The 16,576-nt window shown below is 54.5% G+C and overlaps 1 protein-coding gene and 1 long non-coding RNA gene across 25 annotated transcripts in view; one reads left to right on the top strand and one right to left on the bottom strand.

Moving 5' to 3' along the window:
* MAPT (microtubule associated protein tau) overlaps positions 1–16,576 on the top strand; it is a 40,144-nt gene that overhangs the window by 15,737 nt on the left and 7,831 nt on the right. For 3 of the 24 annotated variants that reach the window (XM_086864134.1, XM_086864131.1, XM_086864132.1), the window contains exons 2-13: positions 1,186–1,274; positions 2,545–2,631; positions 3,673–3,759; positions 5,243–5,308; positions 7,559–8,419; positions 10,408–10,454; positions 11,294–11,431; positions 12,247–12,373; positions 12,871–12,921; positions 13,328–13,593; positions 16,185–16,277; positions 16,425–16,517. In XM_086864134.1, coding sequence (XP_086720260.1) covers positions 1,229–1,274; positions 2,545–2,631; positions 3,673–3,759; positions 5,243–5,308; positions 7,559–8,419; positions 10,408–10,454; positions 11,294–11,431; positions 12,247–12,373; positions 12,871–12,921; positions 13,328–13,593; positions 16,185–16,277; positions 16,425–16,517 — 1,962 coding nt within the window. In that variant the 5' untranslated portion in view covers positions 1,186–1,228. The remainder of the gene's footprint in view (positions 1–1,185; positions 1,275–2,544; positions 2,632–3,672; positions 3,760–5,242; positions 5,309–7,558; positions 8,420–10,407; positions 10,455–11,293; positions 11,432–12,246; positions 12,374–12,870; positions 12,922–13,327; positions 13,594–16,184; positions 16,278–16,424; positions 16,518–16,576) is intronic. The other 21 variants (XM_086864146.1, XM_086864147.1, XM_086864148.1 and 18 more) reach the window with 19 other exon arrangements.
* Positions 5,187–11,743, bottom strand: LOC147649235 (uncharacterized). Its single transcript, XR_015279469.1, has 3 exons — positions 11,469–11,743; positions 10,089–10,224; positions 5,187–8,812 (listed from the first exon to the last, which is right to left on the bottom strand). It is a non-coding gene; the product is annotated as an uncharacterized LOC147649235 (long non-coding RNA).

The following is a 16,576-nucleotide window of genomic DNA, read 5'->3' on the forward strand; positions in this document are numbered from 1 at the left end:
AGAGGGATTTCCCCTTCCCCCACTCCAAAAGAAAAACAAAGAGGATTATCATTATGGACTTCTTTCAGAATTTTCAGTCCATCTTTGAGAATTTGAATCTCGAATATGATGAGATTTGAGTCCTGTCAAGTGGCTTCGTAGCTGTCTAAGGCAGTAATTAAATTGCAGAGTCATTTGGCTGGGGCTTAAAAAAAGCTGGGTGAGGGATCTGGTTACTGGCCCTGGAGTTTCTCTGGTGTGGTTCCATCCATCCAGTTCATTTATTGCCAGCACACAAAACCACAAGTTTCCTCCTTGCTGCTGTAACCTGAGCTCCGCTGTCCCTGGGGGTCACAGCAAGCACATGATCACACCGAGAGCTGGTTTTTAATGCTGCCAGTGGCTGCAGTGATATCAGCTCTTGGGAAGCCAGCTAAGAGCCCTGGCTGTCCATCCAGCACAGAGAGCAGGGCCCTGTGCCCTGGGGCAGGCAATGCTTGCTGGGGACTTCATTTCCTTCTGCAGATCGATGCTGACTAGAAAAACGATTCTTTTAGACAAACAACTGTGAGATTTGGCACCTTTCTGCTTCCAGCCCAGCACCCTGACCTGTTTGCTCTGCTCTGTGCCATGCTGGGGCAGGAAGGGTTTGGGGTTAAAGCAGGGGTTGTGCTGTCCCCTCACAGCCACAGCTGAGTGAGACCTTCTTCTCTAAGGGTCTGCAATCCACCTGTGGATAGCCCTGTGACTTTTATATGTGACTTTTGGATGGGTTTTGAGGTGATGAGTGTCCTGTGGCAGCTGTGTATCCCTGCTGGGTGTATCCACGGGGATGGAGGGATCCCTTCCCACAGCAGCATCACACCCCACCAGCAAGTGCATCTCCTGGGAGACTGGTCAAACTGGGAGCTGCAGACTTGGGAGTGTGCACCAGCAGTCAGCCAGCACAGCCTGCTGCCCAAGGGATCTCCTGGGGCAGAGCTGTGCCAGGGCAGTGGCCTGGCTGCACTAGGGTGGGCGTTTTGCTCGGGACATCTCGAACACACGTGGAATCTGAATGCAGCTGGCAGGAGTTGCCCGTGTTTGTTGTGAGGGATGCAGTGACTGGCACATGCTTTTGCTTGTGCAGGAATGACCAGACCTTCCCTTTGCTCCTGCTGTGTCAGGTTTTGCCTAATGGCTGTTAGTTCTCACTCTCCTTTTCAGGTACCTTTGCTGAGAGGTGGCAGAGCAGCCTCAGGACAACACCATGATGGAGGATCACGCACCTGGCCAGGAAAAACACTTCTCATCAGGTGAGCACGTCCAGGAGGTGGTGAAGGACCTGCCTGGCCCACTGCTGAGCCCAGCAGGGAGAGGGAGAGGAGCGTGGTGGTGTGAGGGGTGCTTGGGGACAGCATTCTGAGCGTGTGGAAGGCACTGTGGGTCAGCTGGCTGCACCACGGGGAGCCCACAGGGTGCTCCAGCATTCACAGGCGTAGGAAAATGCTGCTCGTGGATCTCATAGCACATTTAGAGCAGAATAACCCCTGGTGTCCAGACTAGGGGTGATCCCAGTGCTGCAGCTTGGTGTGTGTTTGTGCTCCTCGGTTTGCTATGAAAACACAGCCCTGTTCTCATCTGGGGTCACAGCTCAAGGGTGCTGCTTGCTGCCTGCTTTCCTCACCTGCACAGGGACCTGGGGACAGCTGAACAGACAGCTCTGGGAGTGGGGGCCATGCTAGAGTCTTCCTCACCATATTTCAGACCTGCATTTCTCCAGAAGCTTTTCCTTTCTCATTCCACCGTGCTCCACAATTGAGCTTGGAAACCCACGCAGCACCAGCAAACCTGCTGGGACACTCTCCTGGTTATCTCCATATAAACATCATCTTAATTTCCTTTTCTTGAGGTGCTTTGGACACCTCTCACACCAGATAAATGGATGGCCTCTGTCCTGGAGAGAATCCACAGCATCCATTCATCCTGGGCTCTGTGGCGCATCGCGCTGAGCTCCTCTCCGCTTGTTTCACACAGCACAGGTTCCCAGGGATTTCACTTCTTCTTTTCCAAATCCGTTTTTCCAGCTCTCATTATTTGATTTCCCTGCACCCTTGCTGAGAGGAGACTTGTGCCTCTTGCCCTGCTCTTCCAGAAGACTTTTGCCACCGTTTCTTGGCACAGACCGTTGTCCTGCAGCAGCCCCGTTACAAACACGGGCTGGTTTGCAGTCCTGGGAGTGCTCAGCCTGCTCTGGGAGGGAGAGGACAACAGTGGCTCAGAAGCTGCACATCTTTCCTCCTCACCTTGCTGAGATCTCCTTGCCTGCTTGTGCCATGCTTTGCTGTTTCTGCCTGTCCAGTTCACTGGGCTTTTCTTTTGCTGATGGGTTTCCGTTTGTTCCTTTTGGTGGTGACACTGGTGCTTTTGGTTGGCATTTTCACGCTTTGCTTGCTTTTAGTTCAGGTGGTTTTTACTCTCCAGCTGCAGCTTCTTGCTGCTGTGGATCTGGGCAATCAGAGTTGGTAACCCCCAGGCCCCAGTTGATAGCCAAGGACTTGTTGTAAGTATTTGAATGTTTTCCAGGCTATCCCCTTCAGATACCAGTCGATGATGGATCGGATGAGCCTGTTTCTGAAACATCTGACGCTAAGAGCACCCCAACTACGGAAGGTGGGAGCTCTTTGACTTTCTGCTTTGGAACCGTGATGGATGGGGTCATGGCAGACCTGGCCACAGACTCCTCCTGGTGGGCTTTCTCAGGAGGAGAAGCCTCTTATCCTCACCACCGCTGGTGTTTGCTATGCTGCAGAACGAGATAATGAGCTCTAAAGGTGCAGAGGGGCTGGAAGGCAAGAAAGGTGAATTGTTCAGTGCTCCTCAGGAAGCTGCTTGTGCTCTGTTCCCCACTGACTTCCCAGGGGTGCTGGCAGGTCCTGGCAGTGCAGTCCTGTGCTGTGTGACACGGGTTTGTGTCACTGCGCTCCCCAAGTCCCGAATGCCTTGTGGGTAGAAAGGCTCTAATTCCAGAGTGCTCTGGAGACTTGTTCACTATTGGAATTACCTTCCCTTTCTGCATTCCTCTGGCTGCTTTAATCCCAAGTATCTGCCTTTGGAGACTTGAGGTAGAGGCTTTAGTTGCAGAATTGTTCTGAAAGGAAGGCAGGGTGGGCAGAGATGCTGAGCAGTCCCAGCCCCGTTCCTGGGGTGAGTGCGTGTCAGGAAAGTGCCTCGAGAAATCAGGACATAAAAACCCATCTGGTGCAGGAGGGGATGTTATCCTGCTTGCAGCTGGCTGGGGACGGTCAGGATGAGCAGCCACCCCTCTGGCAGGTGGAGCTGGGTGTCTCTGTCCCAGAGCAGGATGCAGCCACACTGGGGTGTTCTGTCCTGCTCCAGACCAGCCGTGGCTCCGTGCAGGATTGCTGTGCCCGTGGCACTGGGGGCTTCTTTTAGTGGTGGATTTTTGGACAAAGAGGCAAAGCCTTCAGAGGTGTAGGGAGTTTGTTGTGGCACATTGTGTGGCAGGGGGCAGCTCCTGCTGTCCCTGTGGTTCTGGCCTTGCCTGTCATGCTGAGTTGTTCCCTCCACCAGCTCCACTGGCTCCAGAGAGGGAGCCCAGCGCTTCTCTGAGCAGAAAGTTCTTCTGGCACATCCTGGCCTCCAGAGGGCTGTGCCTCTCAGCAGCTGTGTGAAAGCTGTGTTGTTTTTCAGATGCCACAGCACCTTTAGTGGAGGAAGGAGACCACGAGGATCAGGGTGGTGTGGAGCAGCACGGGGAGATCCCAGAAGGAACCACAGGTGAGGGAGACCAAGGTGCAGCTTCATCTCTTGCTGCAGACAGAGCAGGGAGCTGGACTGGTCAGTGCTGTGAGACAACAGCACAAAACCTCTCCCAGGGACACTGCTCCCCACGCTGCTTCCTTCTTCTCCAAATAATTCCTCACTTGGAGTTGTCCTCTTGCCTTCCCCATCCTGGGGGAAGCTCGCAGCCTTTTCTTCTCTCTCTGCTCCACATCTGACCATCCTTCTGTCTGGTGTCTGTGGTGGCTTTGGCTGCCACCTCCAGGCTCCCACCTGCAGATCTGGGTGGTTGCTGTGCCAGCAGCCCCTCCTGCCTGTCCTGCAGCCCTGGGGCTCTGCCCAGCCCTGGGGCTCTGCCCAGCCCTGGGCTGTCTTTGGAGTGGCAGTGAGAACCAGGCCACTGCAGCAGTGCTTTTAAGGATATTGCAGAGGAAGTGAAGTGACTAATCCAGCCTGAATGCCCTGTGGGCACTCACTGCACCTGGGCCTGCTTCTCCAGGGAAGGCTGGGGCCTTCCAGGGGCAGAGCAGGGAGTGACTGTGGCAGTGCTGCGTGAGAGAGGAGGATCGGGGAGGGCAGGTCTGTGTGTGAAACTCGGGGACGTGTCCCCTGTGCCATAGCCAGAGGCTTTCCCTGGAAGCAGCAGGCAGGACCTGAGCAAAGCAGCGGGTAGAAGAGGGATTCTGCCAGTGCCAAACACTGAAACAAGCTCACAGCAGTGAAATTTCTGTGCTGCATCCACTCCCAGAGCTGCTGGTGGAGCCCTGGGCTGAAACACAGAGGCTCTGGTGCAAGATCTGACTGTCCCAGGGAGCCAGTGTGTCCTGATTGCTTGGGAAAAATGGGGAAAACAGAAGTAGTCCTGGTTTGACTGGAGAACTGTGGCATACAAGTATAATTGTTTAAGCTAGTTTGAAAATAGTCACAGAATAAAGTGAAAAAATGCTGATGGAGACAAGCCATCACCACTGTGAGGAACACCATGCTTCTCTGAGGTTCAGGATTGCTCTAGATTTGTGTCAGGCGTGGAATTACTGGTCTCACACAGCCTTGGCAGGGTTCACAGGTTGGTCACAGACACCAAGAAGGTGAACTCAGGTAAGAGATGTTCGTGGGAGTGCTGCTGGCCATGTAAAGGCCAGGTGGGGGTAAAAGAGGGACATAAATCCACGAGTTTCCTTGCTCCTTAACAGCCTGTTTTCTGCCTGGAAGAGCTTGTACTAACCTGCCATTTAGGATGTGGAAGTTGGTGAAACACTCCTCTGGTCTGTACAGCCCAGGCTGAACAGATCTACCCAGATCCATCACCGCTGTGGGGAAATTCCCTTTCTGACTCTGCCCTGCTCGTGGCACAGCAGAGATCCTGCCCATTCTGCTGGGCAGCCTCAGCAGGGAGGTAAAATCATTCTCCAGGCACATGCTTAAACTTAACTCTTATTTTGATCATGTTTTTCCCCTTCTTCCTCTGTCCTGGGAGCAGCTGAAGAGGCGGGCGTAGGAGCCACTCCCAACCTGGAGGACCACGCTGCAGGAGATGCCACTCAAGGTGGGTGAATCCTCTCACTGGGACCAGTTGTTGCTGCCCACTGTGCAACTGGTGGTGGTGGCTTGGGAATTTTGTTCTGTGAGGAAATGCTCTGTTCTGCCCAGCAGTTGTGCAGTTCTCCCCTTTCCTGGCACAGGAGGGCTGTGCACACCTGGAATGTTCCAGCATACTCATTTCAGGGAGCTGCAGCTTCTCATGCACCAGATTTCACCCTCAGATGGCCAAAGTCACGGTGCTTGTTTGTCCAGCTGCAAAACCAGGGCGTTCTCCAGGCTGGAAATGGGCAGAGCTGGGATGAGCCAGAGGAACTGCCCAGAGTGAGCAGAGGCAGTGCAGGCCCATGTCACACATAAAACTGGCAAAATTGTTTAATTACTGTGTCTTTCTACTGTAAAACAAGACTCAAACCTACTGATTCATCCCCTGACTTCAACACTGAGGGATTTTTCTCCTCATCCCAGTCTTGGGGAATGTGAGTGACAAAGCCAGAGACAGTGGGCAGAGAATGTTCTCACAGCATTAATTATGTGTCTGCTTAGATGGGCTGAGAATTATCCAGGGACCATTTGGCTACCTGGAAAGCTTCTCTTGACTCTGCTCCGTGCAGACTTGATGGAAAATTTGTTTTCCCAAGGCCCCCAGTGCTGGTTTAATTCCATGGGGCAGACTCAGGAGTTGAGGCTCCCGGTGATGTCCTGCCTGCACTGACCACCACAGCACCCATTTAGTGTGCAGTTTAAAATCACAGTGAAAAGCCATTTTGTGAAGCAGTTTCCTGTGCAGTAAACAGAACAGATCTCTTCAGCTCAGCATTGTCTTTCCTCATCATGGCTCCATTAGTGCATTTAGACATCCATGTCTTTTACAGAAGTAAATAGGTTTTGCCTTCTCAGCTCAGGGCAGAATTCAGGTTGTTGTTGCTTTCCACACACAGATGAGCACAATTCTGTGCACTCTGCTCCCTGCAATTAGAATAAAACCTTTGCTTGTCTGGCCAGTGGTTTTTGGACTGTCAGCTCTTCTATATATGAAATAGTGGCACTATTTTATTACTAAAAGAAATCAGGATTGTTAGTGGAGGGGGTTGAAGTTCTTTCTTCTCTCTGCCCTGGTTTTAGTGCTGATTCTCATCAGAGTTTTACTAAGCCCTTTCTGCCTTGTCCTGGGATCTTTCAGCTGACACACGTGAGGTCTTTGTGTGGTTGTTTCACTTAACTGTGATATTCTTTAAAAGTGGGGAGGACACTGATGAAAGACCCAGTCGGTCTTGACTTGATCTTTTCTTGTTTGTTAATCTGGCCAAGCCACAGTTGTGATCTCAGGGCTCTGGTCTGGGCTCTTCACCTGACCAGTGCTCAAAGAGACCAAAGAGCCCTTGAAGCTGAACCAGTTGATAGAGGCACATTCTCACTGGGCTGGTTCCTCTAAAGCCATGTTCCCGTGTCCAGGTGAATTCTCTGTTGCTCAGGGCATCTTCAGCTGAAGGGATTTCCAACAGAAAATCTCCAGCTCATTTAGATCTGGCTTCATGCAGCAGTTGCTGGAACTGTAAAGGTCTGTGTCCTGCAGTGACACAACAGAATCCCCTCTTTTACACACACTGAAAAGGAAAAGGGACACAGACACATCTTTGTCTCTGTGGCCTCAGGTTCTGTGGATGTCACTCAGCCCAAATGATGGCAGAGCAGCTCCGAGCAGCCTCAGTGGGTGCAAGGTCCCAAATTGCTGTGGCTCCAGTTTCCTCCCCAGAGTCCTTTCCCTGCTGTGGCAGGGCAGGGCAGCGCTCTCCAAGGAGCAGAGCAGAGGTGGCTTCAGCTCTGGAGCCAGATGTGCCCCAACATCTGGGGCAGGGAGGGCCAGCAGGGTCCTGTGAGGACAGGAGGGAGCACAGGGCCCTTGAGGCAAGAAGGGGTGGGCACTGACCAGCAAACTGCTGGTGGTGTTAGGGAATGTTCTTGGCTTCTGGAAACCTCTACAGCTACAGCAGCTCGTGGAGTGCAGGGTGAAGGCAGCCTCTGAGCCAGGTCCAGGCAGGAATCTGTGTTGTGTCACTGTTCCTGATTCCTGTGGGGATCAGAGTTCCTCTAAAGCCAAAAGGCACTGCAGGAGTGAGTTGGCTGTTCAGTGGGGTGGGATGGGACTTGCTTTTGTCTCTCCATTGCCAGTAGAAACCCTGAATCTCTCCTGTGACGTGATGTTTGACATGCCTGTGCTAATTTCTTGCCCATGCTTCACACCCCACGTCTTCAGCTCCAGGCGAGCTGAGCTCTCCAAAGCTCCAGCCTGGCCCTCGGGAGCAGGTGGGAGAGGCAGGAGAAGGTTCCAGCCAGCCCCCAGAGCAGGGACTGGGGCTTCAGCCTCTGTCCCATGGAACAAAGGCTCCGGCAGCAGCTCCCACCAGGATCGAGGTCACCATCCCGATCCCCCTGGACATGTACCAAGGCTCTGGAGCGTCTGAAGGCGGCAGCGAGCTGTGGGATGAGGGAGGCAGCGCTGTGCAGCCGGAGCTGGGCCCAGGTGTGCACACAGAGGCCGTGCCAGGAGGCACAGGTGACCGTAAAGAGGAACCCTCTCCTCCGTGTGCCACAGCCACGTTAAAGGAAGGTTCTGGTGGACAGGAGAGAGATGAGGACCGGGATATTGATGAAACCTGGGAGCAGGGTTTGCCTTCCCCTGCGGATCAGCGTGTTTCCCTGGGACCTGAGAAGGGCTCGTGTCCAGCAGTTGCCAAGGAGGCTCGTGAAGAATGTGATGGAGAAGACAAGTCCAAAGGTGTCCTCAGAGACGTCCCAGGAGGGGCAGTTCTGGCTGAAGCTGGGTCACATAAAGCAGGAGAGGACCAGGAGGAGAAGCCAGAGCTGCTGGGGGGAGAAGGGGGCCCAGACGTCACCGTGTCGGAGCCTTCTGAGAGTGTCTCCCAAAACCAGGCTGAGCCCAAGGATGGAGAAGATTCTGGGCCCGTGCTGGAAACAGCCAAACTGCCAGCTGAGGCAGCAGATGAGCTGAAGGACAAAGCAGCTCCTTTGGCAGATGCAGGGGGCCGCAGGACGCCCAGGAGGAAGCCCGGTGGCCTGGCTGCAGACAAGGGCAGCCGTGTCCCTCTGCTCAAAGGTGTGTGCTCCAGCACTGCAGCTTGCTGCCACCTCGACTCCTGCTGCTTGGAAATGGCCTGGACATGTGCTGTGACTGATCTGCAGCGCTGCTGCTCCCTCCCTGCCCCTCCCTCTTTATTTAATCCTGGATTGGATTGCCACACCCTTGCGCTGCGGTTCTGCGTCCCTTGCATGGTGCTGGCGTGTCCCTAATCATGCTTTTTTTCACCTGTTTTTGCTTTGATTTCCTCGGATCTGTTGGGTGGGCGCCTTAACTCCCACCTGGCACCTTCCCAGAGAAGAGGAGCGGATGGATGGACGTGGCTCTGGCCTGGCGTGTGCAGCTTGTTCCGGCAGGACACGTGCCATCTGGTTTGCATGTCTGATCCAATAACTCTTGGAATTGGCTTTCCTAAAGAGGAGGGAGGAGGAAAGAGGCAAGGATGGCAGGTCTAGCCGTGGAAAAGCCCCCACACTGATCCTGTTTCTTGTACTTTCCCATTAAATGTCTGCTGCTGAGTGCTGCTGGAGGCACGGTCTGCAGCCAGCGGGACCTTTTCCCACTGCCAGGCATGTCCATTGCTCTTCCAAAGCATCCTGCTGCCATCCCAGCTCTGGATGGGCTGTCCCTGGCTGTGCCAGCACAGGGCTGCCTTCGGGGGCTCAGCGGGAGCTGCCTGTCCAGAGACATCTAAACATTGCTGGGGCTGGGCTGGGAGGGCAGCCCTGGCTAAGGGCTTGAGCTCACCACTAAATCCACGAGCATCCCTCAGACCTTCCCTTTCTGTTTTCCACCTCTCCTGGGTTCAGGAATGTCCCAAGGGCCCGGCTCAGTGGGTGGAGGCAGGTGGTGCTGTGAGCAGGGGGCCAGGGCAGCAGGACACATGCCGGTGTCTGCCCGTGTTGTACCTCAGCTCTGGCTCTCCAGGACACCCGGGGGAAGCTCTGCCTTTTCCCCCACATCCACGTTCCAAAGGCTCCCTGGCTGCTCCCATCAGCCTGGGAATGCTGCTGGGCTTGTGGCTCTGTGCTGCGTGGGGCTCACGAAGAAATTGTTGATGGAGCTTTTTCCACTGGGGCTAAAGCTCATGACATTTCTCCTTGTTCCCCCCGGGGTGGGCAGCGGGAGGCTGGGCTCGTGTGCTCACTGGCACGGCTCACCCAGGGGCTGGGACACCCTGCCCAGAGCCAGCCAGCTCCTGCTGCTGCAGGGGAATTATTGCATTCAAAGACATTCATTCCCTTCAAAGCCAGAGACGCTCGGTGGCTGTTGGTGTGCAGTGGCACTGAACTGGGGAGGGGGGTGCATCCGTGTGGGATGGGTCCACAGCAGGGTCCACGTCCAGGAAAGGGCTGATCCCCCAGGACGAGTCCCAGCACTGGGGAGAATATCGGCAGTTTCTCCTCCCAGTTAGCTGAAGGTGGGGAAAAGGGCTTTGTTCTTAGTGCCTTGTAGAACAAATTTTATCTCCTCCCCATTTCTGATCTGATTAGACTGACGCAGGTGGAGCAGGCACTGTGCTGGGAGCAGCCTGTCAGGAGAGATGGGAATAGCAGCAGCCAGGGATGGAAGTGCAGCACCAGCTGAACAAGCCCTTAAATGAGATCACAGTGCTGCTGGACTGGGGCTTCCTTCAGTCTGAGTCTTTATTTATGTGATTGCTAGAACCAGGGGGTGCTTCAGAGACCTGTGCAGGGTGGGAGGGAACTTTCTGTGCCGAGCTGGATGGATCCTGCAGGAACTGGGTGGAAATCTGGGCGAGATGCTCACGCACAAAGCTCCTTGGTGTGCCTGGTCTCCAGTGCTGACTAACACAGGATCATCTGCTAACACAGAAGGAATGTGTTTGTGGAGTGGTGAAGGATTTCCACAAGAAATGGTGACTTTGTCGTATTTCTAAGAGCAGCGTGGAGTTTGAGGGAGAGCAGGGACAGGGAGCAGAGTGCTGCCATCTCTGGAGTTTGTGACAGTCCCAGGAGGTGTAACTGTGTATTTCCACCTGGCAGGTCGTGTTGACAAGGAAGGGACCGAAGCTGATGAAAAGAAACCCAAGGTAAGGTAAAACACAAAAGCAGGGGTGACACCTGTCCGTGTTCCTGGCTCCTCTCCTGCCCTCCTGCTCTGCTGATGTGCCTTTAGGAAACCTTCCCATTATGTTCCATTTTTCCATTTGTTCTCGAGAGTGTTTTTATTTTTTCTTCCCTCCCCTGGGTTTGGATGGTGCAATCTGTGGGTTCTTTGAGGGTGAGGAAATGGTCCAAATCTAAATCAAGCATGCGGCTCATGGGGTTGGGTGGGAGGCTGGAGAAATGGTTTTCTCAGCCCAGGACTGAAAAGCAGCATCTGACCTTGGGGCAGACTCCAAACTGCACTGGGGACAAGCATAACTGGGAAAAGAGCAAAACATGCAATTAAAACATTGAATTAAATAATCGGGGCCTTGCAGCTCATAGAATATCCTGAGTTGGAAGAGATCCACAAGAATCATCAAATCCTGGCTTGCACAATCACAAAAAAGATGCTGTGTTGTGTTCTGACAGAGTTTAATACAGAGTTTAATAATGGGTGAATTCCAGAAGTTAAACAATATCTGTCACACCGGTAATTTGGAGAATGGTTTGGCTGGCCATTATCCTGGTTAGTGCCTGAGTGGGATAATAGACAAGCTGAGGGGGAATTCAGTGGCTGAAGTGTTTAAGATGAGGAATAGAATTATTTTCTAACACTGAAATTGGTTATTTCTCTGTATACAGCCCTGGCAGTCCCTACCCCACACCCAGCCCTGTATTGCACCTTCTAATCCTATTTCATGTCGCTGATCCCATTTTATTTCCCTCCCCTGCTGATTTTCTTTTGTTTTTGTTCCCATTTTGTTTTGTTTCCATGTCCAAGACATCCTCACCTTGCCCTGCCAAGCCCCCTGGCTCCCTGCCCCCCCTCCGGCACGCAGCCCCTCCGAAACCTCCCTGCAGCCCTGCCTCTGCCTGCAAAGGTTCTGCCAGCTCAGGAGTGCAGGAGACAAAAGCCAAGGTAAGGGAATGGGCTGTGGGAGAGCCGAGGGCAGCACCTGGAGCCATTCCTGCCATTCCTGCCATTCCTGCTGCTGCTGCTCATGGAGAGGGTGGGATGTGCTCCCCTCCAGCTCCCCTGGTGAAGCCAGGCTTGGCTCCGGGTTTGGTGTGGGAGGAACCAGCACAAAGGGCTCCTTCTGCAGGTGTGACCCAGCCCCCCTGAGGTCCCCTCCTTGCTCTGCAGCTCTGTGTTTCTCCCAGATGGGTCTGAGCAGTGCTGGAGCTGCAGGGAATGCACACATGGCTAATCCTGCAGGGTGAACAGAATCTCAGAGCTTTTTCCCTTTGTGACATAAAGACACAAAGGGAGAGCACAGGGAGTACGGGTCACAGAACTGTAGAATCCTGGAATGGTTTGGGTTGGAAACGACCTTGAATCTCCTCCAGTGCCCCGGCAGGGACAGCTCCCCCTGTCCCAGGTGCTCCCAGCCCTGTCCAGCCTGGCCTGGAGATCCAGGGCCAGCCACAGCTGCTCACCTGTGCCAGTCACTGCTGCTGGGATTCATTGATCTTCTGTACAAAATTTTAGCACAACAGGAAGAACCGAAGGGTGAAATTTGGAGACCAGAGGTGTGGCTAAAGCAGGTGTGAGGGTGCTGTGAACGCTGCAGCTGAAGCCAAGGGCTCAGCTGGGAGAGGTGACAGCTGCTGCAGCAGCCCAGGAGGGGCTGTGGAGATGGGACACAGGGTATGAACAGGCACAGCCAGGTGTGGGCAGCTCTCAGTGCTGTGATCCAGGGTGACAGCCTGTCCCTGTCCCCGCTGTGTCCCCAGGGCCCGGAGGCGAGGGGTGGCTCCAAGACGGGCTCGGCGCGCGCGGGGCAGGCGCAGAGGAACTCCACCAACGCCACCCGCATCCCGGCCAAGACCCCCACGGCCCCCAAGACCCCTCCCAGCTCCGGTAGGTGACGGTGGGAGCCTGTGCTGGTGACTGGGGGGTGCTGCTGGGCAGCTCCAGGGGTTCACCAGCGACCCCAGCCCTGTCCTGGGACTCGGTGCAGAGCCAGGGATGTTGCAGGTGCTGCTCAGTGCCCCGTGCTCATACAGCCTGCAGGGTGTAGGAGAGGCCAGTTGCTTGATCCTGTGGGATTTCCTCAAATCTGGAAGATTTAGGCAGCTCCATTTTTTTTAATCCATCTACTCGTTTTCTCTCTGATGATATTTCACAAAGACCAGGGGCAAGAGGATCAATTCTTCGATTACAGCAATGGAGATTAGCCCATTATGCTCAGAGAAGAAAACCCCAGAAAGCATCAGGCATTGTGAATTTCCATTAAAATGGTGCATTTCACTGGATATATACATATATTTCATACTTAACCAGAGCTGCATAAAACCTAAAATCAATTAATTTTCTAGCTTTATTATGTTTAAGCATCTTTCTCATTCACTAAACAGGCAGAAAGGAGCAGAAAAAACCACCTCCTGCAGCAGCAAAGACTGAGAAAGGTGATGTTTAAGGGTCTTCTTTTCTTCTTTCATTTCCTTTTCAAACTGGGGACAGTGCTAAGCTGCTCAGCGATCAGCCTTAGTTAATGACAGAAAAGAATTTTGTGAAAGTGCTTCCAAATTTGTCATAGAAAAGTGGTTCTGAGTGTCTTTTGTCTGTAATCCGTCGTGCCACGCTCGGGTGGGGAGTCTTACTGATGATCCAGGCAATGGAGACCACCTTCCTCTGGGATAGTAGGAAATTGCCTTTGAATCACAGTTTTTCCTTCAAAATGGAGTAGAAGGAAGAGCAGCCAGCAGCTCCCCGTGCGCTGGGCTGTCGGGTGGGCTCTGGGACGAGGCAGAGCAGCCCCCACGGGCAGCAGGGAGCAGGGGCTGAGCTGGGCTGTCCTGTCTGCAAATGCAGGTGAGCAGCCCAAGTCTGGAGACAGAAGCGGTTACAGCAGTCCCGGCTCCCCCGGGACTCCAGGCAGCCGTTCCCGCACCCCCTCTCTGCCCACCCCACCAGCCAGGGAGCCCAAGAAGGTGGCAGTGGTTCGCACCCCTCCGAAATCTCCCGCCTCTGCCAAGACCCGCGTGCAGCCGTCGGCCGCGCCCATGCCCGACCTGAAAAACGTCAAGTCCAAAATCGGCTCCACGGATAACCTGAAGCACCAGCCCGGAGGTGGCAAGGTAAACTCGGCTTCCAGGGGCTGTCCTGGCTGCTGGAGGCTCCAGCTGGGTGGGAGAAGCTCGCTGGAGCAGCAGCGGTGCTGGCTGTGGCAGCGGGCAGGGCTCCAGCCTGACTCTGGCTTCTCGGGAAGGTTTTGGGTTGGATGCTTGGCCCGGAGCTCCTCGTGTGGCTTAGTGCAGCTCAGCTGTCCATGGAGAGCTCGTGCTGTGGCTCTGGTGGGGGAATGGCATTCCCTGGAGTGTGCAGGCAGGGCCAGCAGGCTGGGAGCTGCAGCCCTGGGGAGTGGCAGGCTCGGGGCTGAACCCCACACTGTGCCTGGAGCAGTCCCTGCAGCGCTGCAGGAGAGGACAGGAAAGTGTCTCCTCCTCCTCAGGGACTCCTCAGGCTGTCTCCTCCTCCTCAGGGACTCAGGCTCGGACCCCACACTTTGCCAGACGTTGGGATTTTGGATCCAGCTCTGTTTTGGGTTGTGTTGTGCCATCGGGTGCTGTCTGGCCACACAGTGCAGGGTGGCACGGCCAGAACTGCTGGCACCTCTATCCTTTCAAACACTTTGCACTCCCAGAAAAGTTGTTCCACGAGCAGCAAAGTGACCTCTGGGCTCCAAGTGCTTGGGAATGAGGGTCTTGGGTTACGTTCTGCAAGCCTGGCAGGGGACAGTGCCTGTCCTGGGGGTGACACTGCCTGGCTCCAGACCTTGCAGAGCCAGAACAAACCTTCCCTGAGCGCTGTGCATGACATTTTGTGTGAGCAGGTACCTCGGTGGCTCTGAATGTTCCCCTTTGGCATGGGGAGAGGCTTTCAGCTGGCTCCTCTGCATCCTGTGAAATGGCAGCCTGCTTTTCCATGGCTTTTCCATGCATTTTCCAGCGTGGCTGGCGAGTTACTGGCTTTGTGCCACGATCCAGGGGGGCTCTGGAGCCTGGGCAGGGCTCTTGGTCATGAGACAGCAGCACATGAGCACAGTGTCCTTTTTGGGGGGGCTCAGCCTTCCTGCCCACTTAGCACAAGACAGGTTTTTCTTCCCACCCCCACAAACCCTGTTCTCCAGGGATTTCACAAGGAACCCTTGTTTACTGGAAAATAGTTAAATTATTTTCTTGTTCTTTTTTAATCCAGCTTTTACAAGGTGTTTTTTTTCCTCTCTGCTTCTCTGTTTGTTGTTGTTGCTGGAAGAGTAAGAACAGCTGAATTTGGGACAATTCCTTGCTCTTTGCAAGGGAGAGTGTCTGGATGCTCTGCTGGGGCTCTGTAGCACACGAGGCTGCTCTCAGCAGAAAGGAGCAGCTGGAGCAGAAGGGGCTGATCGCAGACATTTGATTTTAGGCTGGTCAGAAATGGTTTGGAGCCTGTTTTGTGTGCAGATCCCAGAGCCCAGCCTGGGCAAGGGAAGGCACACGGGGCACAGCCCCAGGAGCAGCCAGGTCCTGTCTCTGCCAGGGCTCTGCATGGTCTGAGCACTTCAGCCGCGGCTGGGTCACCGAGTGCTGCTCTGGCAAAGCCTGGCTTGTGGGATCAGTGGATGTCAACTTGGAAAATGTGCTGGAGGCACAGCCAGCCGTGGTGCTTCTGCTGCTGGAGAGCCAGGGAGCTCTCCTGGGGCTGGAATGCTGGGCTGGAGGCGAGGTGCCCAGGGATGGTGCCTGTGCCCAGGGATGTGACGCTGCTGGGGGCTCCCTCTCACGAGGCTGTGCCTCACACAGGCTCCGACCTGCGGGTTCTTACCTGCATTTTCACCTGCTGGGGCTTGGAAAGGCACTCCAGGGTGTGTGGGGAAGGAGCAGGGGTTGTCTTCACCCTCGGGCTGTCTGGAAGAGCTGCTCAGCCGCCCGAGCCCGCTGCAGCACAGCTCCCTACACATCCAGCGGGGAAAACGGGCCCTGAGTGGAAACAGCTTCAGGAGCTCAGAAATCAGCGTGGAGGGAAGGCTTTGGGGCTGGAGGGTGTGGATGGTGAGCAGTGCTGCCCCTGTGGCCCCAGCCCTTGCCAGCCTCACTCCCACTGCACAAGAATGTTCCCCAGATCAGGGATGGGGCTGCATCCCTGGCCTGGGGCTGCCTCCCAGCAGGGCTGGCTTTCTCTGCTGGCTGGGGAGGGAGTGGGAGCTCGGTGTCCTCTGCCAGTGCTGGTGGCACCTGCTTGCCCAGGGCCAGCTTGCCTGGCCCAGCAGGGGGCTGAGGTGCCTGGCACAGGGGCTGGAGCTGGGCAGGCATTTTCTCCCAGCTCCACCTCTCCTGTTGGCACTGGCTCTGCAGAAGCTGAGTCCCTGAGCACTGGGGGTGCCTCAGCCCTGCCTTGCCCAGCAAGTTCCCCGTTTTGTTCCGTGGAAGGATCCAGGCTGAGCTGGCTTTCTTTGGCTGGTGCCCGTGGCCTGGCACCCAGGGCTGCACCACTACCCAGCCTCGAGCTATAACCTGCCCACCTCCATCTTCCCTTTCCAGCCCAGGAACACAGAAATCCCTGCAGCAGGACAGAGGTTTTCCTTTGTTCTCCTGGCACTGGAAGGCAGGTTCCTGGTTTTAGGGATATAACACATGGTCAAGCTGCAGATGGTCATGTTGTTTCTCACGCTCTTTTCTGGCTACCAAAGGTGCAGATAATTAATAAGAAGCTGGACTTTAGCAGCGTTCAATCCAAGTGTGGCTCAAAGGATAATATCAAACACATCCCGGGCGGAGGCAGTGTGAGTACCTTCACACTTTCAATGCTCTATAATAGTTCTTATTATAAGTGGCATGTTGTGTACACTAAACTGCCAATGCTATCTGCAGAGACCCTGCCATCAGATAGCTATTGGTGACGTGCAATGACTCTTTTCTGGCTACCAAAGGTGCAGATAATTAATAAGAAGCTGGACTTTAGCAGCGTTCAATCCAGGTGTGGCTCAAAGGATAATATCAAACACATCCCGGGCGGAGGCAGTGTGAGTACCTTCACACTTTGAATGCACTGTAATAATCCTGATTTTAGTGGCATGTTGTT

Source organism: Cyanistes caeruleus, chromosome 27 (assembly GCF_971803275.1).
Source record: "Cyanistes caeruleus chromosome 27, bCyaCae1.hap1.1, whole genome shotgun sequence".
Lineage (NCBI taxonomy): Eukaryota > Metazoa > Chordata > Aves > Passeriformes > Paridae > Cyanistes > Cyanistes caeruleus.